General features: G+C 39.2%; 1 protein-coding gene across 2 annotated transcripts in view; it reads left to right on the top strand.

Annotated features, from left to right (window-relative positions):
- CBFB (core-binding factor subunit beta) overlaps positions 1–21,522 on the top strand; it is a 60,889-nt gene that overhangs the window by 20,821 nt on the left and 18,546 nt on the right. For both annotated transcript variants that reach the window (XM_032854270.1, XM_032854271.1), the window contains exon 4: positions 12,002–12,118. In XM_032854270.1, the coding sequence (XP_032710161.1) occupies positions 12,002–12,118 (117 nt within the window). The remainder of the gene's footprint in view (positions 1–12,001; positions 12,119–21,522) is intronic.

The following is a 21,522-nucleotide window of genomic DNA, read 5'->3' as shown; positions in this document are numbered from 1 at the left end:
GAGCAGAGAGCCCGATGCGGTGCTCGATCCCAGCACCCTGGGATCATGACCTGAGCCGAAGGCAGAGGCTTAACCCACTGAGTCACCCAGGCGCCCCCACATTGTTTATTTTAAATCACAGAAGGAAGATGGCAGAACTAGTAAATTATTTGGGGGGTAGGGAGAAGTATTCATATATATTCTATAATCACATAGGGTTCATGATATTTCTTTTTCTGGGTACTATAGATTTAAGAATTAAATTGAATATCCAGACTCTGTTTGTTCTTTAGGGAAATAGTCTATTAACACACTCCTTGAAATGTTAGAAAATATTAATAATGCAGTTCATTAATGCCACGGTTGTTTAAGTGAATATATAGTCCCGAGTTCTGGATGCTAACTTCTGCCACCTAAGTTTATGACCTACAAGTGAATTATTTAGTATCTCCTACTTTATGTTAATTTTTTAAATTTATATAATCTCTGCACTCAGTGTGGGGCTTGAACTTATGACCCCAAGATCAAGAGTCACACTCTACTGAGCAAGCCACCCAGTGACCCCAATATCTGTCACTTTTAATTTCTTCAATTAAGAAATGGGTAAAGAGAATACTGTTATGCTGAAAAGAAATAAAAAAAGAAAAGAAAAGAAATGGGTAAAGGACTCAAATAGACATTTCTCCAAAGAAGATATACAGATAGCCAATAAGCACATGAAAGATGCTCGACATCACTAATCCTTAAGGAAATACAACTGCAGTGAAAAATGCTACCTTACACCCATTAACAGGGGTACTATCAAAAAGACAAAAGGTGTTGACAAGGATGAAAAACTGGAACCCCTGAACAGTGCTGGTGGGAGCGCAGAAGAGTACAGCTGCTGTGGGCAAACAGTGTGGCAGTTCCTCAAAAAATTACAAAGAGAATTACTGTGTGATCCAGCAATTCCACTTTGGCATACACACTCAAAAGAACTGAAAGGATCTCAAAGACATATGTATACCCATGTTCATTGTGGCATTATTCACAGTAGCTAAAAAAACATAGAAACAGTCTAAGTGTCCGTCAACAGATGACTGGACAAGCAAAGTGTGGTATGTAACATACAAAGGAATATCACAGCCTTTTGAGGAAGGAAATTCTACAATATTCTACACGATGGATGAATCTTCAGAACATTATACAAAGTGAAATAAGCCAGTCATAAAGGACAAGTACTATATGATTTCACTTATATGATGAGGTACTTAGAGTAGTCAAATCACAGAGAGTAGATTGGTGGACACCAGTGGCTGGGTGGAAAGGGGAATGGGAAGCTGTTGTTGAATGGGTTTAGAGTTTCAGTTTTATAAAATGAAAAGAGTTATGGAGAAACTCCTGTGAAAAGGCCATAGACTTATACAGTAGAATCAGAAAATACAGAGCAGCCCACTCCCGACCATTATTTCTCCAGATCTCCAGTGAACTTTGAACACTGGCTCGCACTGTGCCACATGCCCCCAAACCAGTGTGAGCTTTCGGTTTTCTGTGGCCTACTCATGACTCCACTAACAAACTTCCCCAGAGGGGCCCTTCATATTTGCAGGAAATCTGAAAGTCCAGACTTGACTCCGAGACTCTGGTCAGCTTATCTCCTAGGAGCTTTCATGTAAAGTGATGTTTACAGTCCTTTACTGACACTTCCATTGCTTCTTATGTTCAGTCTTCAAAACTAAACAATGCATTGTTTTAGAAATATATGCATAGGGGGACGCCTGTGGGGCTCAGTGGGTTAAAGCCTCTGCCTTTGGCTCAGGTCATGATCTCAGGGTCCTGGGATCAGCCCCACTTTGGACTCTTTGCTCAGCAGGGAGCTGTTTCCCTTCCTCTCTCTCTCTGCCTGCCTCTCTGCCTGCTTGTGATCTCTGTCTGTCAAATGAATAAATAGAATCTTTAAAAAAAAAAAAAGAAATATATGCAGAGAAAAAACATACATGCTTAGAATAAAATAATAAGGCGAGGGAATAAATAATTATATTGAATTGGGTTTTTTGTTGAGCTTTAGGAGTTCTCTATGTTAATTTTGGATATGAATCCCTTAACAGATAAATGATTTGCAAATATTTTCTTCCATTCTATGGGTTGCTTTCTTACTCTCCTGACAGCATCTTTATTTATTTTTTTAAAGATTTAATTTTTTTTAAGTCATCCCTACACCCAATGTGGGACTCAAACTCATGATCCTAAGATCAACAGTGACATGCTCCACCACCTGAGCCAGCCAGGCGCCCCAGTCAGTAGTGTCTTTAGAAGCAGAAAAATTTTAAATGTTCATAAAGTCCTATTTGTGTATTTTTTATTCTTGTTATCTGTGTTTTTGGGGTCATCTCCAAGAAATCATGTCAGACCCAGTGTTGCGAAGCTTTTGTCCTGTGCTTGCTTCTAAAAGGTTTATAATGTCAAAATAAGAAAAAAAGGGGTTGCCTGGGTGGCTCAGTTGGTTAAGCGTCTGCCTTTGATTCAGGTCATAAGCCCAGAGTTCTGGGATTGAGCCCCACATCGGGTTCCCTGCTCAGTGGGGAACCTGGTTCTCCCTATCCCTCTGCCTGCCTTTCCCTCCCACTTGTGCTCTCTCTATCTCTGTCAAATAAAATAAAATTGTTTTTAAAAATAAAGGTAAAAAAATAACATTTAAATTAAAAAAAATTAAGTTTTGGGGCATCTGGGTGGCTCAGTCATTAGGTGTCTGCCTTCAGCTAAGGTCATGATCCCAGGGTCCTGGGATCAGGCCTGAATTGGGCTCCCTCCTTAGCAGGGAGCCTGCTTCTCCCTTTTCCACTCCCCCTGCTTGTGTTCCCTGTCTTGCTGTGTCTCTCTCTGTCAAATGAATAAATAAAAATCCTTTAAAAAGTTTTAAGTTCAAAAATGTTCACTAACAATCAAATCTATTAAATTAAAACAAGATAACTACATCTAAACAAATAGAAAAAAAATTTTTTAAAAATGTCTACGAGGCAAGAAACCAAGGTTCTACTACTTTGTCAGGGAGAGTTTAAACTGGTTAACAATTCTGGGAAGGCATTTTTTTTTTTAGCAGTATCTGAATTTTCCTTTGACTCAACAATGTCATGCCTATGAATATATCCTAAAATTTAATCACAAATGTAAGCAAAGTACAAGGATGCTCACTTGTAAGGGTTGTTTTTTTTTTTAATACAATTTTTTTTTTTAAAGATCTTACTTACTTGACAGAAAGAAACAGTGAGAGAGGGAACATAAGCAGGGGGAGTGGAAGAGGAAGAAGCAGGCTTCCTGCTGAGCAGGAAGCCCAATGCAGGGCTTGATCCCAGGACCCTGGGATCATGACCTGAGCCAAAGGCAGATGCTTAACGACTGAGCCACCCAGGTGCCCCAAGGGTTTTTCTTTTAATTATGGCAAAAGATTAGAGATAACTTAGCTGTCCAACATTTTACTGTGTTCAATGTTAACGAATCAATAATAAATATTAAACAAGTTGTCCTTAAACAGAAACACACATAAAACAAGATTAGATATTGGGTGACTGAGGAATATGTTGTGACCAGGGGCTTGCAGGAACGTAACTCTGTGACATCTCTGGTACAAACTGTTCAATACTAATTCAGTGTCTGCACCCACTTTATAGAAGATAACTACCATAAATAATGAGAATCAACTGTAATTATTTTCTTTTTTAAATTAATTAATGTATTTATTTATTTTTAAAGATTTTATTTATTTGACAGAGAGAGACACAGTCAGAGAGGGAACACAGCAGGGGGAGTGGGAGAGGGAAAAGCAGGCCTCCCATCAAGCAGGGAGCCCAAGCGCAGGGCTCAATCCCAGGACCCTGGGTTCATGACCCAAGCTAAAGGCAGACACTCAACAACTGAGCCCTCTAGGCACCCCATAATGTATTTATATTTTAAATTAGCTCTATCCCCAATGTGGGGCTTGAACTCACAACCCCGAGATCAAGAGTCACATGCTCTACTGAGCCAACTGTAATTATTTTTTAAAACAAAGGAATAGGGGCACCTGGGTGGCTCAGTGGGTTAAGCCGCTGCCTTCAGCTCAGGTCATGATCTCGGGGTTCTGGGATCAAGTCCCGCATTGGGCTCTCTGCTCAGCGGGGAGCCTGCTTCCCTCTCTCTCTCTCTCTGCCTGCCTCTGTCTACTGTGATCTCTCTGTCAAATAAGTAAATAAAATCTTTAAATAAAATAAAATAAAATAAAATAAAAATAAAGGAATATTATCACTATTCTTAGCCCCAAGACAGTACAGGAAGAGTGAAAAAATGTGCTTTGGAATCAGATTAAACCTGTGTTTAAATACTGCTCCATCAACGTGTCTGATACAAATTATTTAAATTTGATAATAAGCCTCCAATTCCTTACATATAAACCCTCCTGCATATGGTCAAATGATTTCTGACAAGGGTGTGAAGACCATTCAATGGAGAAAGAACAGTCTTTTCAACAAACAGTGCTGGGAAAATGGAGATCCCGCCGAGGAGAGAGCCCGATGCAGGGCTCGATCCCAGGACCCTGGGATCATGACCTGAACCGAAGGCAGAGGCTTTAACCCACTGAGCTACCCAAGCACCCCTGTTTTAAAATACACAAAAGTGAGGGCAGAAAGAGGAGACTCCCTGCTGAGCAGGGAGCCCAACATGGGGCTCAATCCTAGGATCCCAGGATCATGACATTGAACTAAGCCACCCAGGCACCCCTTAACTCATTTTTTTCCAAATGGTTAGCCAGTTTTCTCATTTCCACTGGCTAAATATTCTTTTACCATTGATTTGAAATGTTGTCTTTTTCATTTATTAAGGACTTGTAGGGGCGCCTGGGTGGCTCAGTCGTTAGGTGTCTGCCTTCGGCTCAGGTCATGATCCCAGGGTCCTGGGATCGAGCCCTGTGTGGGGCTCCCTGCTTGACTGGAAGCTTGCTGCTTCTCCCTCTCCCACTCCCCCTGTTTGTGTTCCCTCTCTTGCTGTCTCTGTCTTTTTTTTTTTTTTTTTAAATAAATAAAATCTTTTAAAAAAACCCAGAAAACAAAATTCATTCTTAGTTGATACTTCTATTGCTATTTTAAAATAGCTTTTTTTTCCATCTTACTTTCCAAAGAGTTGCTATTGTAATATAAGAAAGTTGTTGGGTTTTGTATATTTTTATAACAAGTCACTTGGCTGAATTCATTATTTCATTTAGTTTTTCAGTTGAGTATTTCGGATTTTTTTTTTTTTAAGATTTTATTTATTTATTTGACAGAGATCACAAGTAATGCAGAGAGGCAGAGAGGCAGACAGAGAGGCAGGCAGAGAGGCGGGGTGGGGAAGCAGGCTCCCTGCTGAGCAGAGAACCTGATGTGGGGCTCGATCCCAGGACCCTGAGATCATGACCTGAGCCAAAGGCAGAGGCTTAACCCACTGAGCCACCCAGGTTCCCCGAGTATCTCGGATTTTTCAGGTAGATAATCTTCAGTCATTTATATGCAAGTTTATTAGAACTGCAGTCTTTTTTTTTTTTTTTAAGATTTTATTTATTTGGCAGAGAGAGATCACAAGTAGGCACAGAGGCAGGTGGAGTGGGGCGGGGGAAGCAGGCTCCTTGCTGAGCGGAGAGCTGGATGCAGGGCTCAATCCGGGACCCTGAGATCATGACCCGAGTTGAAGGCTTAACCCACTGAGCCACCCAGGCACCCCTGAACTGCAGTCTTTAAAAGGATGTTGGAAAGCTGATGGATTCAGACTTCTTAAAATTTTACTATCCTTGATATATTCCACGAACCTTCAAAGTTAAATGAATCCTACTTATATGTAAGGGGTGAATTTGATTTTAATTCTTACAGTTCTCTTTTTGTGTATTCAGCCCTTATTAAAGACTGTTAACTGATGTGGGAGTCTTTGGGTGGTAGGATGTACACCTCTTTAAAATTCCTAAAAGTCCCACTGCCCTGGATGATAATAACTTATACAAAATGATAGGTAGTAAACATTTGTTAAATAAAGTGGATCTTTTCAAATTGAGATTAGAGGGAAGCTACAAGAAACCATTTCTAAATTCCCCCTCTATTTCTCCTCTTCTATTAATCATTATTCAAATATTTACTGAGGACTTAAGAGGCTGGTTATTCCCTCAACTATTTTCTCTAATAACTCAGTTTCTAGGTACGAGTCATAACTGTTTAAGCTCTAGCAATTTACTACGGAGAAGTGAAATATTCTTTCCAATCAAAATGGGTTTTTGAGGGTGAAGTATCTGTTTCGGTTTTTGTTAAGAGCTTTGATACTTAGTTTCTGTCTATTGATTTTATGGCTTAGCACTCCTGTGCATGGGAATGTTGTTTGCAAATCTGTTTTTCTATTTTAATTATCTTAAAATTATTTTCTTTAAAGTCACCTAGAAAAGGTAGCTCTTTCTGCTGTTCCGTTGTAGCCTCAATTTCTATTATCAGCACAGCTACCTAGGTGCTAGAAACACTAAACTTCTATAAATATGTAGTATTGTAGAAGAAAGGGCAATCGAGGGTGCCACTTCCCTTTTTTTTTTTTAAGATTTTAATTTATTTATTTATTTGACAGAGAGAAAGGGAACACAAGCAGGGGGAGTGGGAGAGGGAGAAGTATGCTTCCTGCTGAGCGGGGAGCCGGATGTGGGGCTCTATCCCAGGACCCTGAGATCATGACTTGAGCTGAAGGCAGAGGCTTAACTGACTGAGCCACCCAGGCGCCCCTTGAGGATGCCACTTCTTATTCCAAATTTAGATATTCTCGGAATAAGTAGACTCCAGACTCTCAGAGATAGAACTCTTTCGTGCACGTCGGTAAATGAGAAGGCTGGGTTCTCATACCCTTTCTCTGACATTTACATTTCAAAACACAGGTTAACAAATTTTTACCTATTTAGGAAATTTGGCCCATTTACTAAGTGAAGGGAATTTATCATCTCACAGGCTCTGTGCTACAAAGATCTTGCTGCCTCTGAGGGAAGAGGAAGAATGAAGTTTTTACTGTCACGATTGAATCGTTTTTGCTTTGTACCCCCTTTTGAGAATCTGATGAAAGTGGTGAACTTCTGTAGAAAAATGCACATGCGCTCAAACACATACATTCTTACATAGAATTTCAAGATGTTTCTAGTCTTTTTGGAACTTAGCCATAAACCCAAAGTCCCATAGGTTCTTTGAACTCCAGTTAGCTCCTACCTTAAATAAAAGCATTGCTAAAAGTTAAGAGTGACGTAAGATCTTGTAACACAATACTTAGCTATCTGATGAATCCAGTGCAAGGGGAAATTTTTACTTGGGGGCCTATAACTTAACCTTTAGCCACTAGGTTCCTTAATGTTTTTCTCTCTACTCACTGATAATTCATAGCTGGCTGGCTTTGCTGGGTTCTTTTCTTCTACCCAGCATATAAAGGTTGGATTTCCTCACAGTTCTTCCTGGGCCCTCTTCCTTTCTCCTTCTACTTACTGCTTGGGAGGAATCTCTTCCTCTCTCTTGGATTTAAATACCACTGTATTATTGGTGGCTGCCAGATTTGCATCATCAGCCCATATCTTCTCAGAGTGCTAGAATCCCATATGCAACTGCCTACTCAAAAATTGATTTCTGTATCTTATAGATATCACCTGTGTAACACCTATCACCTATAATAACTTTATTGAGGTGAAATTCATATGCCATAAAATTCATGTTTTTAGAGTGTACAATTCCAGGATTTTTAGCATATTCACAGGGTTGTGCAACCATTACCACTCCTGAATTCCAAAACATTTTCATCACCCCCAAAAGAAATCCTGTACCATTAGCAATCACTCATTGCCCCCTTGCCCCCAGGCCTTGGCAGTCACTATTCTCGCTTCTTTTTCTCTCTGTATTTGCCTGTTCTGGACATTTCAAATAAATGGAATCCTGTAATATGTGGCCTTTTCCTGGTTTCTTTTCAGTTAACATGATGTTTTTAAGATTCATCCATGTACCATGTATCAGTATTTATTCCTTTTTCCTTTTTTAAGATTTTTATTCATTTATTTGACAGAGAGAGACACACTGAGAGAGGGAACACAAGCAGGGGGAGTGGGAGAGAGAGAAGCAGGCTTCCTGCCAAGCAGGGAGTCCAATGTGGGGCATGATTCCGGGACCCTGGGATCATGACCTGAGCTAAAGGCAGATGCCCAACGCCTGAGCTACCCAGGCGCTCCTATTTATTACTTTTTATTTTTATTTTATTTATTTATTATTTTTTAAGATTTTATTTATTTATTTGACAGAGATCACAGGTAGGCAGAGAGGCAGGCAGAGAGAGAGAGAGGAGGAAGCAGGCTCCCCGCTGAGCAGAGAGCCCGATGCGGGGCTCCATCCCAGGACCCTGGGATCATGACCTGAGCCGAAGGCAGAGGCTTTAACCCACTGAGCCACCCAGGCGCCCCGATTTATTACTTTTTATATCTGAATTGTATCCCAGTATGTAGATAATGCCCCAGTTGGCAGTACATACGTGTTCTTTTTTTTTTTTTTAAGATTTTATTTATTTATTTGACAGAGATCACAAGTAGGCAGAAAGGCAGGCAGAGAGAGTGGAGGAAGCAGGCCCCCTGCTGAGCAGAGAGCCCGATTTGGGGCTCGATCTTAGGACCCTGGGATCATGACCTGAGCCGAAGGCAGAGGCTTTAACCCACTGAACCACCCAGGCGCCCCTACATACTTCAGCTTCTTGCTGAAGCTCTGCTGCCACAGTGATGAGGTACTTAGGGATACAGAATGTGAGAATAAGGTGCTATTATGTATCATTTGGACTGAATAGAACCTAGCACTTAGTGATAATAAGAACTTGATGTGATTAAAAATTATGTAATACTATTACCTTATTTCCCCCAAGAAAACACAGAATGTGGTGCTATATTCACTTTTCACTTTGTGTGAAGTTTCACATTCTCAGACACTTTACTTTTGGAAAGATAAGCAGGCTATTTTGTTGTTTTTGTGTGTGATTAGCTGAATCTGTGTAACACCTTTAAAGACTTTATGGAATACATTTTGTATAAAATGTTTAATTATTCCAGGGCAATGGGTTTAATCCTGAGGTCACATTCTAGTAATATATTTTCTTTTCACTGTTGGAAATAAGTCATCATTATTTTCAGTGAAGGTACTTTAATGTTTAAATGGCATTTTTAAATTACAAAATGGCAAACTGTTATGAGACAGAATTTTATTTTCTTCATACTTTGAGGTTAGGTATTCATGAATGTATGAAAGCGCCAAACATTTGAAGATCTACATATAAAACTATTTATTTGAAGGTGAACATCTAAATAAACCACCAGGATCATCTAAATATTATTTTACATATGATTCCAGGCATAAGCCTTGACTAAGAATTGTAATCACTTTCTGAATCCATTTAGGAATTTCCCAAAACAGATAAGTGGTTGTGGTGCCTGGGTGCCTCAGTCAGTTAAGCATCTGCCTTCGGCTCAGGTCATGATCCCAGGGTCCTGAGACTGAGCCCCACATCGGGCTCCCTGCTTGGTAGGGATCCTGCTTCTTCCTCTCCCTCTGCCTGCCACTCCCCCTGCTTGTGCACTTTCTCTCTCCCTCTCTCTCTCTTTCTCTGTCAAATAAATAAATAAAATCTTAAAAAAAAAAGAAAAACCCAGATTATTGGCTTTCTTTGTCATGAGGGAACTTTTATAAAGAAGTAATAAATGGGCTTTAAAAAAATTCAGTAATTTCATAAGGAAAATATTTTTGACTATAGAATTAATATGAATAAACTGGATTATGGAATCATTGACCCTCAAAGATATAAATTCCTGATGAAGAACGTAGAATCTGATCTTGAAGGTAGAATAGAAGAAGTCTCTTCATGATTAGTGTGAGAATTTAAACTAATGAAGTACTTGGTAGGTGAAATGTTACACCCTCACTGTATGGCACCCTACCCCTTCTAGAAAGAGTAGGTGGAGATCTTGATTACAAGATGTGTTAAATGGACTTATATTGATAGATGGTGAGCAGGGATATTGTTTTTAGGTTTTGTGAGGTGTTGAAAATGAGATCGTCTTAGTCACTTGTTTGATGAGGTACATATTAGTGGAGTTTTAAATTTACAATGTGGAAGAGAATGAGCACTTATCAGAACAAAAGGAAATGTGTGGTTAAACGGTTTCAGCTGTAACTGTAGACTGTTTCCCTTGGTCCAAATGGGAGGAGAAATGGAACCTTATGTTTTGGGCTTTTTTCCCATTATAAATAGAAATTAGTTCAGCCTGGAGCCTTTAACCAAGAAAAAAAGCTGTGTTTAGTAGTAGAGGGGAATGACAAAAATGTGTATTAAGATGGCATAAATCTTGTAGGTTTTATTTTACAGGTGTCTCAGTTGTCGTTTTTGAGCATATTTACAATTATTGACAGTCAGTTATTCTTATTAAACCTCTTGAAAAACAAGAATGCCCCAAGATTGTTGAAGAAACTGCTGAATTGAATAAAGAAAAAGGTGATGCTTCCAGCTTTTTCCTAAAAGTGAAGACTGTCTTAACCAATTTTATATAATTACAGTAATAAATAATGCTAATTTTAGCTCACAGAAGCTCTTGGATTATCGAAATAAAATATATTTGATACAAATGAAGAACTTTATTCATAAAGATACAATTGATAACCTGGAGTTTTGAAAAATCATGGAAGTCCTGCTTTCTCTGCATTTAAAAAATCTTATTAAGGCATTAAATGATAAGAATCTGTGCTGGTTTTTATCCTGAAGTCCATGTTAAATGAGGTCGAGAAGACCTTTTTTCCTAAAGTTACTATTAGGATAGTGTAGTATTAGGAAAGTGGGGACCTTAGGAATTGTGATAAATTTCTTATATTTCTTACTGTATCATAATAAAACTTTCATCCTGTGATAGCATTTGCACCTTTCCTTCCTTGATGGATCCTTAATGGCTCTTGAGAACAGTTATATTTTCAGGCACTATGGAAATTTGGTGATTGAAAATGAAACTGGTCTGAAATTAGGAATTATACCTAAAGTGACTTTTGCTTTAGAATTATTTATATTTATTTGACAAATGTTGTATCACTTATATTTTTTTGGTTAAAAGCAGTAGAAATCAACTCTGGCCAACTGAAGTAAAAAAAAGAAGAAAGCAGAATTACTTCATGGGAAGCTATCATGGAGCTTATAAAACTGAAGGGAACTATGAGGAACCTGACCCTGATTCAAAGTGGGGATCCAAAGTAGAGGGAAACTGTGTGTGCTTTCTTTAGGGGCTGGTGAATTCCAGTTTTCCATCTTTATAGCTTTTTACCCAAGGTTCTAAAATCAAGGGAAAGTACCTGATTGTCCTAGCTTCAGCTGGAAGAACCTACTTCAAGTATCATTTTACTACACTTTTTACAAAATCTGCATAACTTTTTTTTTTTTTTTAAGCTAATTTGAGGGGCATCTGGATGGCTCAGTTGGTTAAGCATCTACCTTCAGTTCAGGTCATGATCTTAGGGTCCTGGGATCAAGTCCCATGGCAGGCTCCCTGCCCACTGGGGAGTCTGCTTGTCCCTCTGCATTCCCCCAGCTTATGCTCTTTCTGTCTCTCTCTCACTCTCTCAAATAAAGAAATAAATAAAATCTTAGAAAACAATTTGAAAGAATTGTGATAAGAAATAAAGTATTTTTTTTAAAGATTTATTTATTTTAGAGAACGAGAGCGTGAGCAAGTGAGAGGGAGGGGCGGAGGGGGAGAAAGAGAATCCAAAGCAGATTGTCTTCTGAGCCTGGAGCCTGACATACTGCTCAATCCCACAACTCTGAAATCATTATCTGAGCCAGAACCAAGAGTTGGATGCTCAACTGACTGAGCCACCCACATGCCCCTACAATTCTTAACTTTATAATTGTATTCATTTTTTCCCCCTAGGAAAACCACAGGTTTCCTTAGTAAGCTTATACTTCATTTCTTATGTGTGTGATGGCTTATCATTGGTTTTTGTCCTTTTTTTCTGTGTCTTAGGTATATTTGAAGGCTCCCATGATTCTGAATGGAGTCTGTGTTATCTGGAAAGGCTGGATTGATCTCCAGAGACTGGATGGTATGGGCTGCTTGGAGTTTGATGAGGAGCGAGCCCAGGTAGGGTGACGTCAGGCTCCACTGAGCACGGTCCCTTTCTGTACCGCTAATCTTGCCTTCATCTGTGTATCTGTTTTACCCCATCTTTAACAGTAAGTATAACAAGTCATGTTCAATAGTAGTGAAGAATTCTGAAGATAGATGTTGAGACCCATTTTGGTTCTGGTTTGGGGACGTTTTTCCTTCAGTGGTTCTAAATTTCATTGGATTATTCCTATCTGCTCAGTGGGGCACTTCCAAGTCCAGTACATGGTTCTGTTTAATATTTGTTCTTGACCTTTAGAACATTATCAGGGGGAAAAAACAATTCAAAATGAAATACAGAATTTCTGGAGTGGCTCAGGGGGAGGAGTTTGGCAAATCATCTCCCCAAAAAGCAATGATTAAAGTGGACAAAATTGTTTAAGAAAAAAAAAATTAAGGTCTCTGGAAATTAACCAAAGGCCATACATTGAGAGGCATTTATTCAAACAAAGCTATTGAATTTCAGTAAGGACCTGATAGTCTGTGATATTTTATTTTTAATTAATTTATTTTTTAAGATTTTATTTATTTATTTGACAGAGAGAGATCACAAGTAGGCAGAGAGTTAGGTGGGTGCAGGGAGTGGGGAGAAGCAGGCTCCCTGTGGAGCAGAGAGCCTGATGCGGGGCTCGATCCCAGGACCCTGGGATCATGACCTGAGCTGAAGGCAGAGGCTTTAACCCACTGAGCCACCCAGGCACCCCACTCTGTGGTGTTTTAGTAGTGAGTGCTTCCATTCCTTCCCTCATCTCTGTGGTCTCTCAGGCAAGGCAGGCAGGGCAAGCCATGAAGACTGGCAGCTCTGCCGTCCTATCAGAAGGAGCTGACTTTATTTAGAGCAGCATTTGAAAAAAATCCATGCCCAGGGATGGTATCAAAAACAATAGAGGTTTCTGGCAAACCTTCTAAGAAGGCAGATGTTGTGGGAAGCAACCAAATGGCAGACTAGCCAGAAATTTATCAGAGATCTAGGGAAACGGGCCACTAAAGTGGGCCCTAATAAAATCACACATACTTCTCATGGTTCAGAAGACTATGTGCATGTGTGAGGCAGCACCCATTCAGAAGAGAACAAAGTGGGCCCTTGCAAGCTACTAGTGTACATAGGGTACGTAGAGTGATGAACTCCCTGCACTTTGGAAGTATTGAAGCTGCACACAGATCCAGTGACAAAAGACAGAAGCCTGTTGGCTCAAGGTGTTTAAGCAAAACCCCTGAACAGTCATTGCCTGATCATTAAGTTAGGCTAACCCAGGTCAACCCCCTAGTAAGTTAGGCCTAAGAAGAAAACAAAACAAAACAAAACTAAGCAATGACACCAGAGCTAAACATTACTGGGGATACAAATTCTACAGAATTAGACCAGGTTAAAAAAAAAAAAAAAAGTCCAGGTAACGCACTAAACAGATAAAAATAGCAACAACACAGTGGAGTCAGGAGTCAGAATTCAGAATTGCTATAGCATATTATCTAAAATGTTCCATTTTCAGGGGACCTGGGTGGCTCAGTTGGTTAAGTGGCTGCCTTCAGCTCAAGTCATGATCCTAGAGTCCTTTGAGCTCTACGCTGGGCTCTCTGCTCAGCAGGGAGTCTGCTACTCCCTCTCCCTGTGCCTGCTGCTCCCCCTGCTTATGCTCTCTCTGTCAGATAAATAAACTTTAAAAAAAAAAAAAAGCTACCTTTGGGGGACCCCAGTTGTTTGTTCTTAGTGACAAAGCCCTAAAAGCAATTATTTATCAGTTCAAAGAATTATAGGAAAATTCTTCCTTTAAATAATTAAAGGAGAATTATGATGGCAATGACTTACCAAATGGAGAATATCAATAGGGAGATGACTCAACAGCAGATTTGAGCTGGCAGAAGAAAGAAGTAGTGACTTTGAACATAGATTAATAGAAATTATCCAGTCGGAAGAACAAAAAGAAAAGCAAAGAGTCTCAGATACTATGGAACAGCAGCGTGCCTACCAATATGTATATGTGATGTAAGTTCCAGAAGGAGGAGGAGGCAGTTTAAGAAATAATAACTGGTATGGGATACCTGGGTGGCTCATTTGGTTAAGCATCTGCCTTCAGCTCAGGTCATGATCCCAGGGTCCTGGGATCGAGTCCCACATGGGGCTCCTTGCTCAGCAGGGAGCCTGTTTCTCGCTCTGCCTGTTCTGCTTGCAGCTCTCTGTGCTCCTGCTCTCTCTGACAAATAAATAAATAAATAATCTTTTTAAGAAAAAAAGGGAGAGAGAAAGAAATAACTGGTGAAAATATCCAAATTGTTTGAAAAATATTCTTTTTTTTTTTTAAGATTTTATTTATTTGACAGAGAGAGATCACAAGTAGGCAGAGAGGCAGGCAGAGAGAGAGGGGGAAGCAGGCTCCCCAATGAGCAGAGAGCCTGATGCGGGGCTCGATCCCAGGACCCTGAGATCATGACCTGAGCCGAAGGCAGAGGCTTTAACCCACTGAACCACCCAGGCGCCCTGAAAAATATTCATTTCCATATCTAAGAAGTTCGGTGAACTTCAAGTTGTATTAAAAACAAAGAAATCTACACCTAGATGCATCACAGTCAAATTCTGAAAAAGAATCTCAAAAGCAGAATTAAAAAGGACTCAACACATGAAAGGGAGCCATAAGATTAACAACTGACTTGTCTTTTGAAATTGTGCAAGCCAGAAGGTAGAGGGATGACAGTGACATTCAAAATGCTAAAAAAAACACGTAAAAATATCCGATTATTAGTAGATGTTGATTTCTTTGGATTGTTTTATATTAATTCTTTTAATAAAGTTAAAATAATGACAAGAATAAAAAGGAGTTCTTTTTTTGTTGTTTCTTTCTGTTGTCTTTTCCTATGCTCTCCATATATAGAAATGTGAGAATTTTCTTACTGAGGATCAGAACCCAGAACCTTCCTAGTAAAAAATTAAAATTCAAAATTAAAATTCTTGGGTGCCTGGCTGGCTCAGTTGGTAGAACATGTGACTCTTGATCTTGGGGTTGTGAGTTCAAGCCCCATGTTAGGTATAGAGATTACTTTAAAAATAAGTAATAAATAAATACGGAACAGAATTAAAATTCTTAAGAAAGAATCCCTGTTGGGGCACCTGGGTGGCTCAGAGGTAAAGCATCTGCCTTCGGTTCAGGTCCTGATCCCAGGATCCTGGGGTCAAGCCCTGCATCAGGCTCCCTGCTCGGCAGGAAGCCTGGCTTCTCCCTCTCCCACTCCTCCTGCTTCTGTTCCCTCTCTCACTGTGTCTCTCCCTGTCAAATCTTTTTTTTTTTTTTTAATTTTATTTATTTATTTGACAGAGATCACAAGTAGGCAGAGAGGCAGGCAGAGAGAGAGAGGAGGAAGCAGGCTCCCTGCTGAGCGGAGAGCCCAATGTGGGGCTAGAGCCCGATGTGGGGCTTGATCCCAGGACCCTGAGATCATGACCTGAGCCGAAGGCAGAGGCCTTAAATCACTGAGCCACCCAGGCACCCAATATTAAAAAAAAAAAAGAAAGAAAGGAAGGAAGAATCCCTGCTATCTTGACTTCTACAGAGATAAGGAGTTACCAACTCTTTCAGAAAAATAGTAAATAATCCATCCTCAATTTAGAAGGCTGTTTCTGTAAGAAGTGATATGGCAGATCACATTTACATAAGGTAAAATTTCAGACTTAATTGATTTCTAAAACTGAAGTATTTTGTGAAAATGATAAAGTTTTAAGTTTAATCCATTGTATCTTCCATACTTAGAATTTTCCAAGTCTTGTTTCCCCAGTCTATAAACTGAGCTTTGTCATTACAAAGTTAGTACCATCTGTTGTGATTATAAACTAATAGAATAACAGGTCTTACACAGTGTAAAAATTTTAAAGCAGGAGACCCCAAACGTTGAATCAGCAGTGAGCACTTCTGTATAACCTTCCCTATCCCAAAATCATCTGTCAGATATGTACAAGTTAGGAATGGGGGCTTCATTGTCATACAATTATGAATCCTAACTCCACTGCTTACATCTGTTATGGGCTGAATATTTGTGTTCCCCCAAAATTCATATGTTAAAGCCTCAACCCCCCAATGTGACTGTATTTGGAGATAGGACCTTTATGGGGGGTAACTAAGGTTAAATGAGGGTCATAAGAGTGGGGCCCGGATATGATAGGATTAGTGTCCTGATAAGAAGAGATACACAAGAGAGCTTGTTTGTTTTCTCTGTCTGCTGTATGAGGACAGTATTCTTTAACAGATACTGAGGTATCTGGTACCTGGTAAGCTAAGAGATAAACAATATGGTCACAATTCCATTTTAATTAAAGTTTGTGAGTATTTCAGCTGAAGTATTTTCACCAGTATTGTCTTTTTGCCTTCATTCAGAGTACTTCTGACTAGTGTTGGCAAGGATATGGAACAATAGGTGGTGTGTTGGTTATGTCAAATTGACGTAACAATTGGAAAACTGGCAATACATACTAAAACTGCAAATTACATATACCTGTGATCCAGCAGTTGTAGTCTAAATCATGGTGTGCAAAGGGATTGAATACAAAATTCATTAAGAGATATGTACTGGACTTGTAGCAGCACTAGTAATAGAAACTGCAAACTGCTCAAGTGCCAGTTAACAGTAGAATGAATAAACTGCTCATTCACAAAGAAATGCAGTGATAATGAACAACTACAACTAGCGCACCAGTAAGGATGGATTTCACAAATATTTTGAGTATATCCAAAAAGCACATGCTATATGAATCCATTCATCTGAAAGTACAGAAATGGGCAAAACTAATACGTTTTTAGAAATAAGGATAATGGCTTATCCTGGAGAGAGGAGGCTACGTAGTGGAATGGAGCAGAAGGAGACTTGTGAGATGCTATTACTGTTCTGTTTCTCCCTATGGATTCTAGTTACATGGAAAGTTCAGTTTGTGGAAATTCATCAAACTGTAATTTAGGACAGTGCTGCCCTGTAGAATTCAGATGTGAACCACATAATATAATTGAAGTTTTTCTAGAAGCCACATTAGAAAAATAAAAAGAAGCAATTGTATTTAAATTTTATATTATATTTTGTTTAACCCAGTATATCTAAAATATCATACTTGAACATAAAATTAATATAAAAATTTACTGAGATGTTTCACATTTTTTTTTCTTTGTAACAAGTACTTGAAATCCAGTGTGTATTTTCCATGTACAGACTCAGGCTAGCTACGTTCCTTTTTTTTTTTTTTTTTTTTTTTTTTTAAGATTGATTTATTTGAGAAAGAGAGTGCAAACAGGGGAGGAGGGTCAGAGGGAGAGAATCCTCAAGCAGACTCTCTGCTGAGTGAAGATGCCAATGTGGGGCTTGATCTCATGACCCTAGATCATGACCTGAGCCGAAACCAAGAGTAGGATGCTTAACCAGCTGAGCTACACAGGCGCCCACAGATTAGCTACATTTCAAGTGTGCAGTAGTCACATGTGGCTAGTTGCTACCATATTGGACAGGAAAGCCTTAATATAAGTATTATACTCTTTTGTATATATAATGTATGACAATAATAAAATGTTTTAAAAGTTTACCACAAATGAATATAATTCTGAGTATAATTGTAGAAATAATTAAATCATGTTTACTGATTATATTTTCATCATTCAATTTATTTTCTGTAATTTGTAGGAATAAAATTCAGGGTTGTCTTTATGCTCTTGGTTTTCAATAATTGTAACTCTCTAAAAGCTTGAAAATCAAATTTTTGACACTGCAGCATTGGATACTTTCATCAGAGATTTCCAGCAAATTTTGAACGAGGTGTAACTGAATACTCATTTATCATAAAAAGGTCAGTGCCAGTGAAGGACCTGTGTTGATTTCAGAGTCACTGCTCAAAGAATTCAAGATGTGGGTTTACTGTTCTGATGAATTTTTTATATTCAACATCAGCTTTATCACATTCTACAGTTCTGTTACTTTGTAGATACACAAATTTCTAATTTATGCAACTGTTACTTCTAAATGATTGGCAGACTATCTTCTTTGGATATAGTTATGAATTACATATGCTACATCTTCTTCCTAGTAAATTTCTATTTCATAGTTTTTAAAAGATATTTATTTATTTATTTACTTACTTACTTACTTATTTATTTGAGAGAGAGATTGCCCATGTGCATGAGGATGGGGGAAGGGTCTGAGGGAGAGAAAGAGAATCCCAAACAGACTCCTTGCTGAGCGCAGAGCCCAAGATGGGCTCAATTCAGATCCCACGACTGGGAGATCATGACCTTGAGCCAAAACCAAGAGCCAGAGACTCAACTGACTGAGCTACCTAGGAGCCCCTCTGTTTGTTTTTAAAAATTCACTGAGAATGTTACTTTTTTTCTTTTTTTTTTTTTTTAAGAGAGAGGAGAAGGGCAGAGGGAGAGAGAATTGTAAGCAGGCTCCATGCCCAGCTCGGGACTGGACTTAGGGCTGGATCTCACAACCCTGAGATCATGACCTGAACTGAAATCGAGAGTCAGACACTGGGGCGCCTGGGTGGCTCAATGGGTTAAGCCTCTGCCTTCAGCTCAGGTCATGATCCCAGGGTCCTGGGATTGAGTCCTGCATTGGAGCCTGCTTCTCTCTTTCTCTGCCTCCCTCTCTGCCTATTTGTGATCTCTCTCGGTCAAATAAATAAATAAAATCTTAAAAAAAAAAAAAAAAAAGACCGTAAACTGAGCCACCCAGGTATCCTGGGAATGTTACTCTTTATACAGTGTGTGCTCCACCAGCAATTGTATTATCAATATAAGAGCGAATAATTTTATCTTCCTTGTTGTACTTTTTAAATTAATTTGCTTTGGCAGTCAGAAAAAAAGATGTTCCAGGGGCCTGGCTGGCTCAGTCAGTGTAGCACCAACTGTTGATTTTGGGATTGTGAGTTCAGACCCCATGTTTGGTGTAGAGAGTACTTAAAAATAAAACCCTAAAAAAAAAAAAAGATATTACACCTTTAATGTAATGAACTTTACAAAGCTTAATGGGAGGGGTGGCGCCTGGGTGGCTCAGTGGGTTAAGCTTCTGCCTTCAGCTCAGGTCATGATTTCAGGGTCCTGGGATCTGAGGCCCGCATTAGGGTCTCTGCTTGGCAGGGAGCCTGCTTCCCCGTCTCTCTCTCTGCCTGCCTCTTTGCCTACTTGTGATCTCTTTCTCAAATAAATATAAATACATACATATATATATACACACACCAAAATTTAATTTTGGTTCTGTGATCAAGTTAGAAAAATGGAACCATTATTTGAATTAACAGACTTCCTATTTAACATACCTGATGACACTGATGTAAAACTGATGCCCTTTTGCTGTTGGCAAGTTTTTTTTAATTAAATCAGCACATAAACAGCTTTGCTTTTTGTATGTGCATGATAATGTGATTTGAATCATTTGTCATTTGTCAGTGAATTAAATCACTTGATTTAAATGAAGTTGTGTTTTGCAGAGTGATGTTAAATGTACCGGTTGCAGCTGCTCGTGTTAAATTGTCGCCTTTGAAGTTGATGCTTCTTCAGCAGTTTTATTTCTTTTGGTTTTCATGTGATCAGTGATACCATTCTGGTCTTCACAGAGAATAGTAAATGTCGTTATTTTATGCAAATTACGTGTTCCATCATCAGCTTTCTTGGAATGAATTTGATTCTTAATTTTTCATTAAACCTGTACTTCCAGTTTTTAAATTCACTGCTGCACAAAGATATTACTAAACTGTAAAATGAATATAGTTAGAGATTTAGGCAATACAATGAAGACAAAATCACTGTAGCAAGAATGTTGAGAATATTCTGTATATGCTGTGTGACAGGACTGCAAAGCCTTTATTTGCCATGTGGGTTTCACTACACCCACCTTTTATGATGACTCCACCTGACTCCTTTGGACAGATCATGGTTAAGACCATAGTGTAACAAGTAGCTAATGGGGACGAGAGTGTCAACAGCTGCTCCCACTGCCATCTGAGATTGGATAGAATGAGTTGTCCTTAGCCATTATGAGCAAACTTTACGGGTGAGTATGTCATTTTATCAGGAGTTTCCCTCTATGATGCTCTTGAAGGGGGTAGGTGTTAGTTAAGAATAACACTGGCCGGGGCACCTGGATGGCTCAGTGGGTTAAGGCTTTTGCCTTCGGCTCAGGTCATGATCCCGGGGTCCTGGGATCAAGCCCCGAATTGGGCTCTGCTCGGCAGGGAGCCTGCTTCCTCCTCTCTCTGCCTGCCTCTGCCTGCTTGTGATTTCTGTCTGTCAGATAAATAAATAAAACCTTTAAAAAAAAAAAAAAAGAATAACACTGGTCATTCCCAATCATCTTTAAAATTAAAGTGCAGGGGTGCCTGGGTGGCTCAATGGGTTAAGCCTCTGCCTTCCGCTCAGGTCATGATCCCGGGGTCCTGGGATTGAGCCCCGCATCCAGCTCTCTGCTCAGCAGGGAGCCTGCTTCCCCCTTCCCGTCTGCCTGCCTCTCTGCCTAGTTGTGATCTCTCTGTCAAATAAATAAATAAAATCTTTAAATAAGTATACAAGTAAATAAATAAATAAAATTAAAGTGCGGACTGTTCACTGCACATACATTTCACCTCTTGCTAGAAAGGACTCAGACAGAAGCTGGAGTTAGAAACCAGAGAGCTACCAAATCTCTCTTGGCTTATTTTACTACAACTATTAGTAATACTACTTCTTTCTTGTAATTAAATAAAAATCTGTGACCATTGCTAGAATATACATTAGTGGCTAATAACTTCCTTAGGGAATTAGATCACATTTCATGTTATATGCTCTCATTTCATCATGTAATATTCCTCTACTGTACTTACACCTGACATTTATATATTGATTTTTGTAATTATTTGTTCATCATCTCCCTGCCCCACTAGACCAGAGACTGTGAGAAGAAGCACAATTGTTCCCCTCACATTGTATCCATGGCACCTTAGCACAGTGACTTGGACATAATAAAGACTCAAACATTTGTAGAATGAATGAAAAAGTGATTGAATGCACAGGACGGGAGTACCCTGTTATCAGTAAATGTGTTCCAGTTGATAACTAAACAGTGGAAAGCCCTTGGGACTTGGGGACAGTGTTCTTTTGCAGGTACCTCAAGCTCATATGGTATATTCTGAGAATACAGTAGCAATGTGTAATGATATTTAGTCAGAGGTGTAAATTTGACATACCTGTAAATGCTTGTAAAATAATCGATAGCACTTACTGGATGCTGTCCGTTGGTATGCTTAAGCATGTTTTATATGTTATTTAATCTTTACAGCAGTCTTACAAAGTAGGTATTACTACTATGCCCATTTTACATGTGAGTTTACTGAGGCATGGAGAAATGAAATGCCTTCCCCTGTGTCATAAAGCTGGTAAATG

The sequence above is a fragment of the Lontra canadensis genome, unplaced genomic scaffold (genome assembly GCF_010015895.1).
Source record: "Lontra canadensis isolate GAN:19392208 unplaced genomic scaffold, GSC_riverotter_1.0 scaffold8, whole genome shotgun sequence".
In the NCBI taxonomy this organism is placed as follows: Eukaryota; Metazoa; Chordata; class Mammalia; order Carnivora; family Mustelidae; genus Lontra; species Lontra canadensis.
This window is presented reverse-complemented; position numbering and strand designations above follow the sequence as displayed.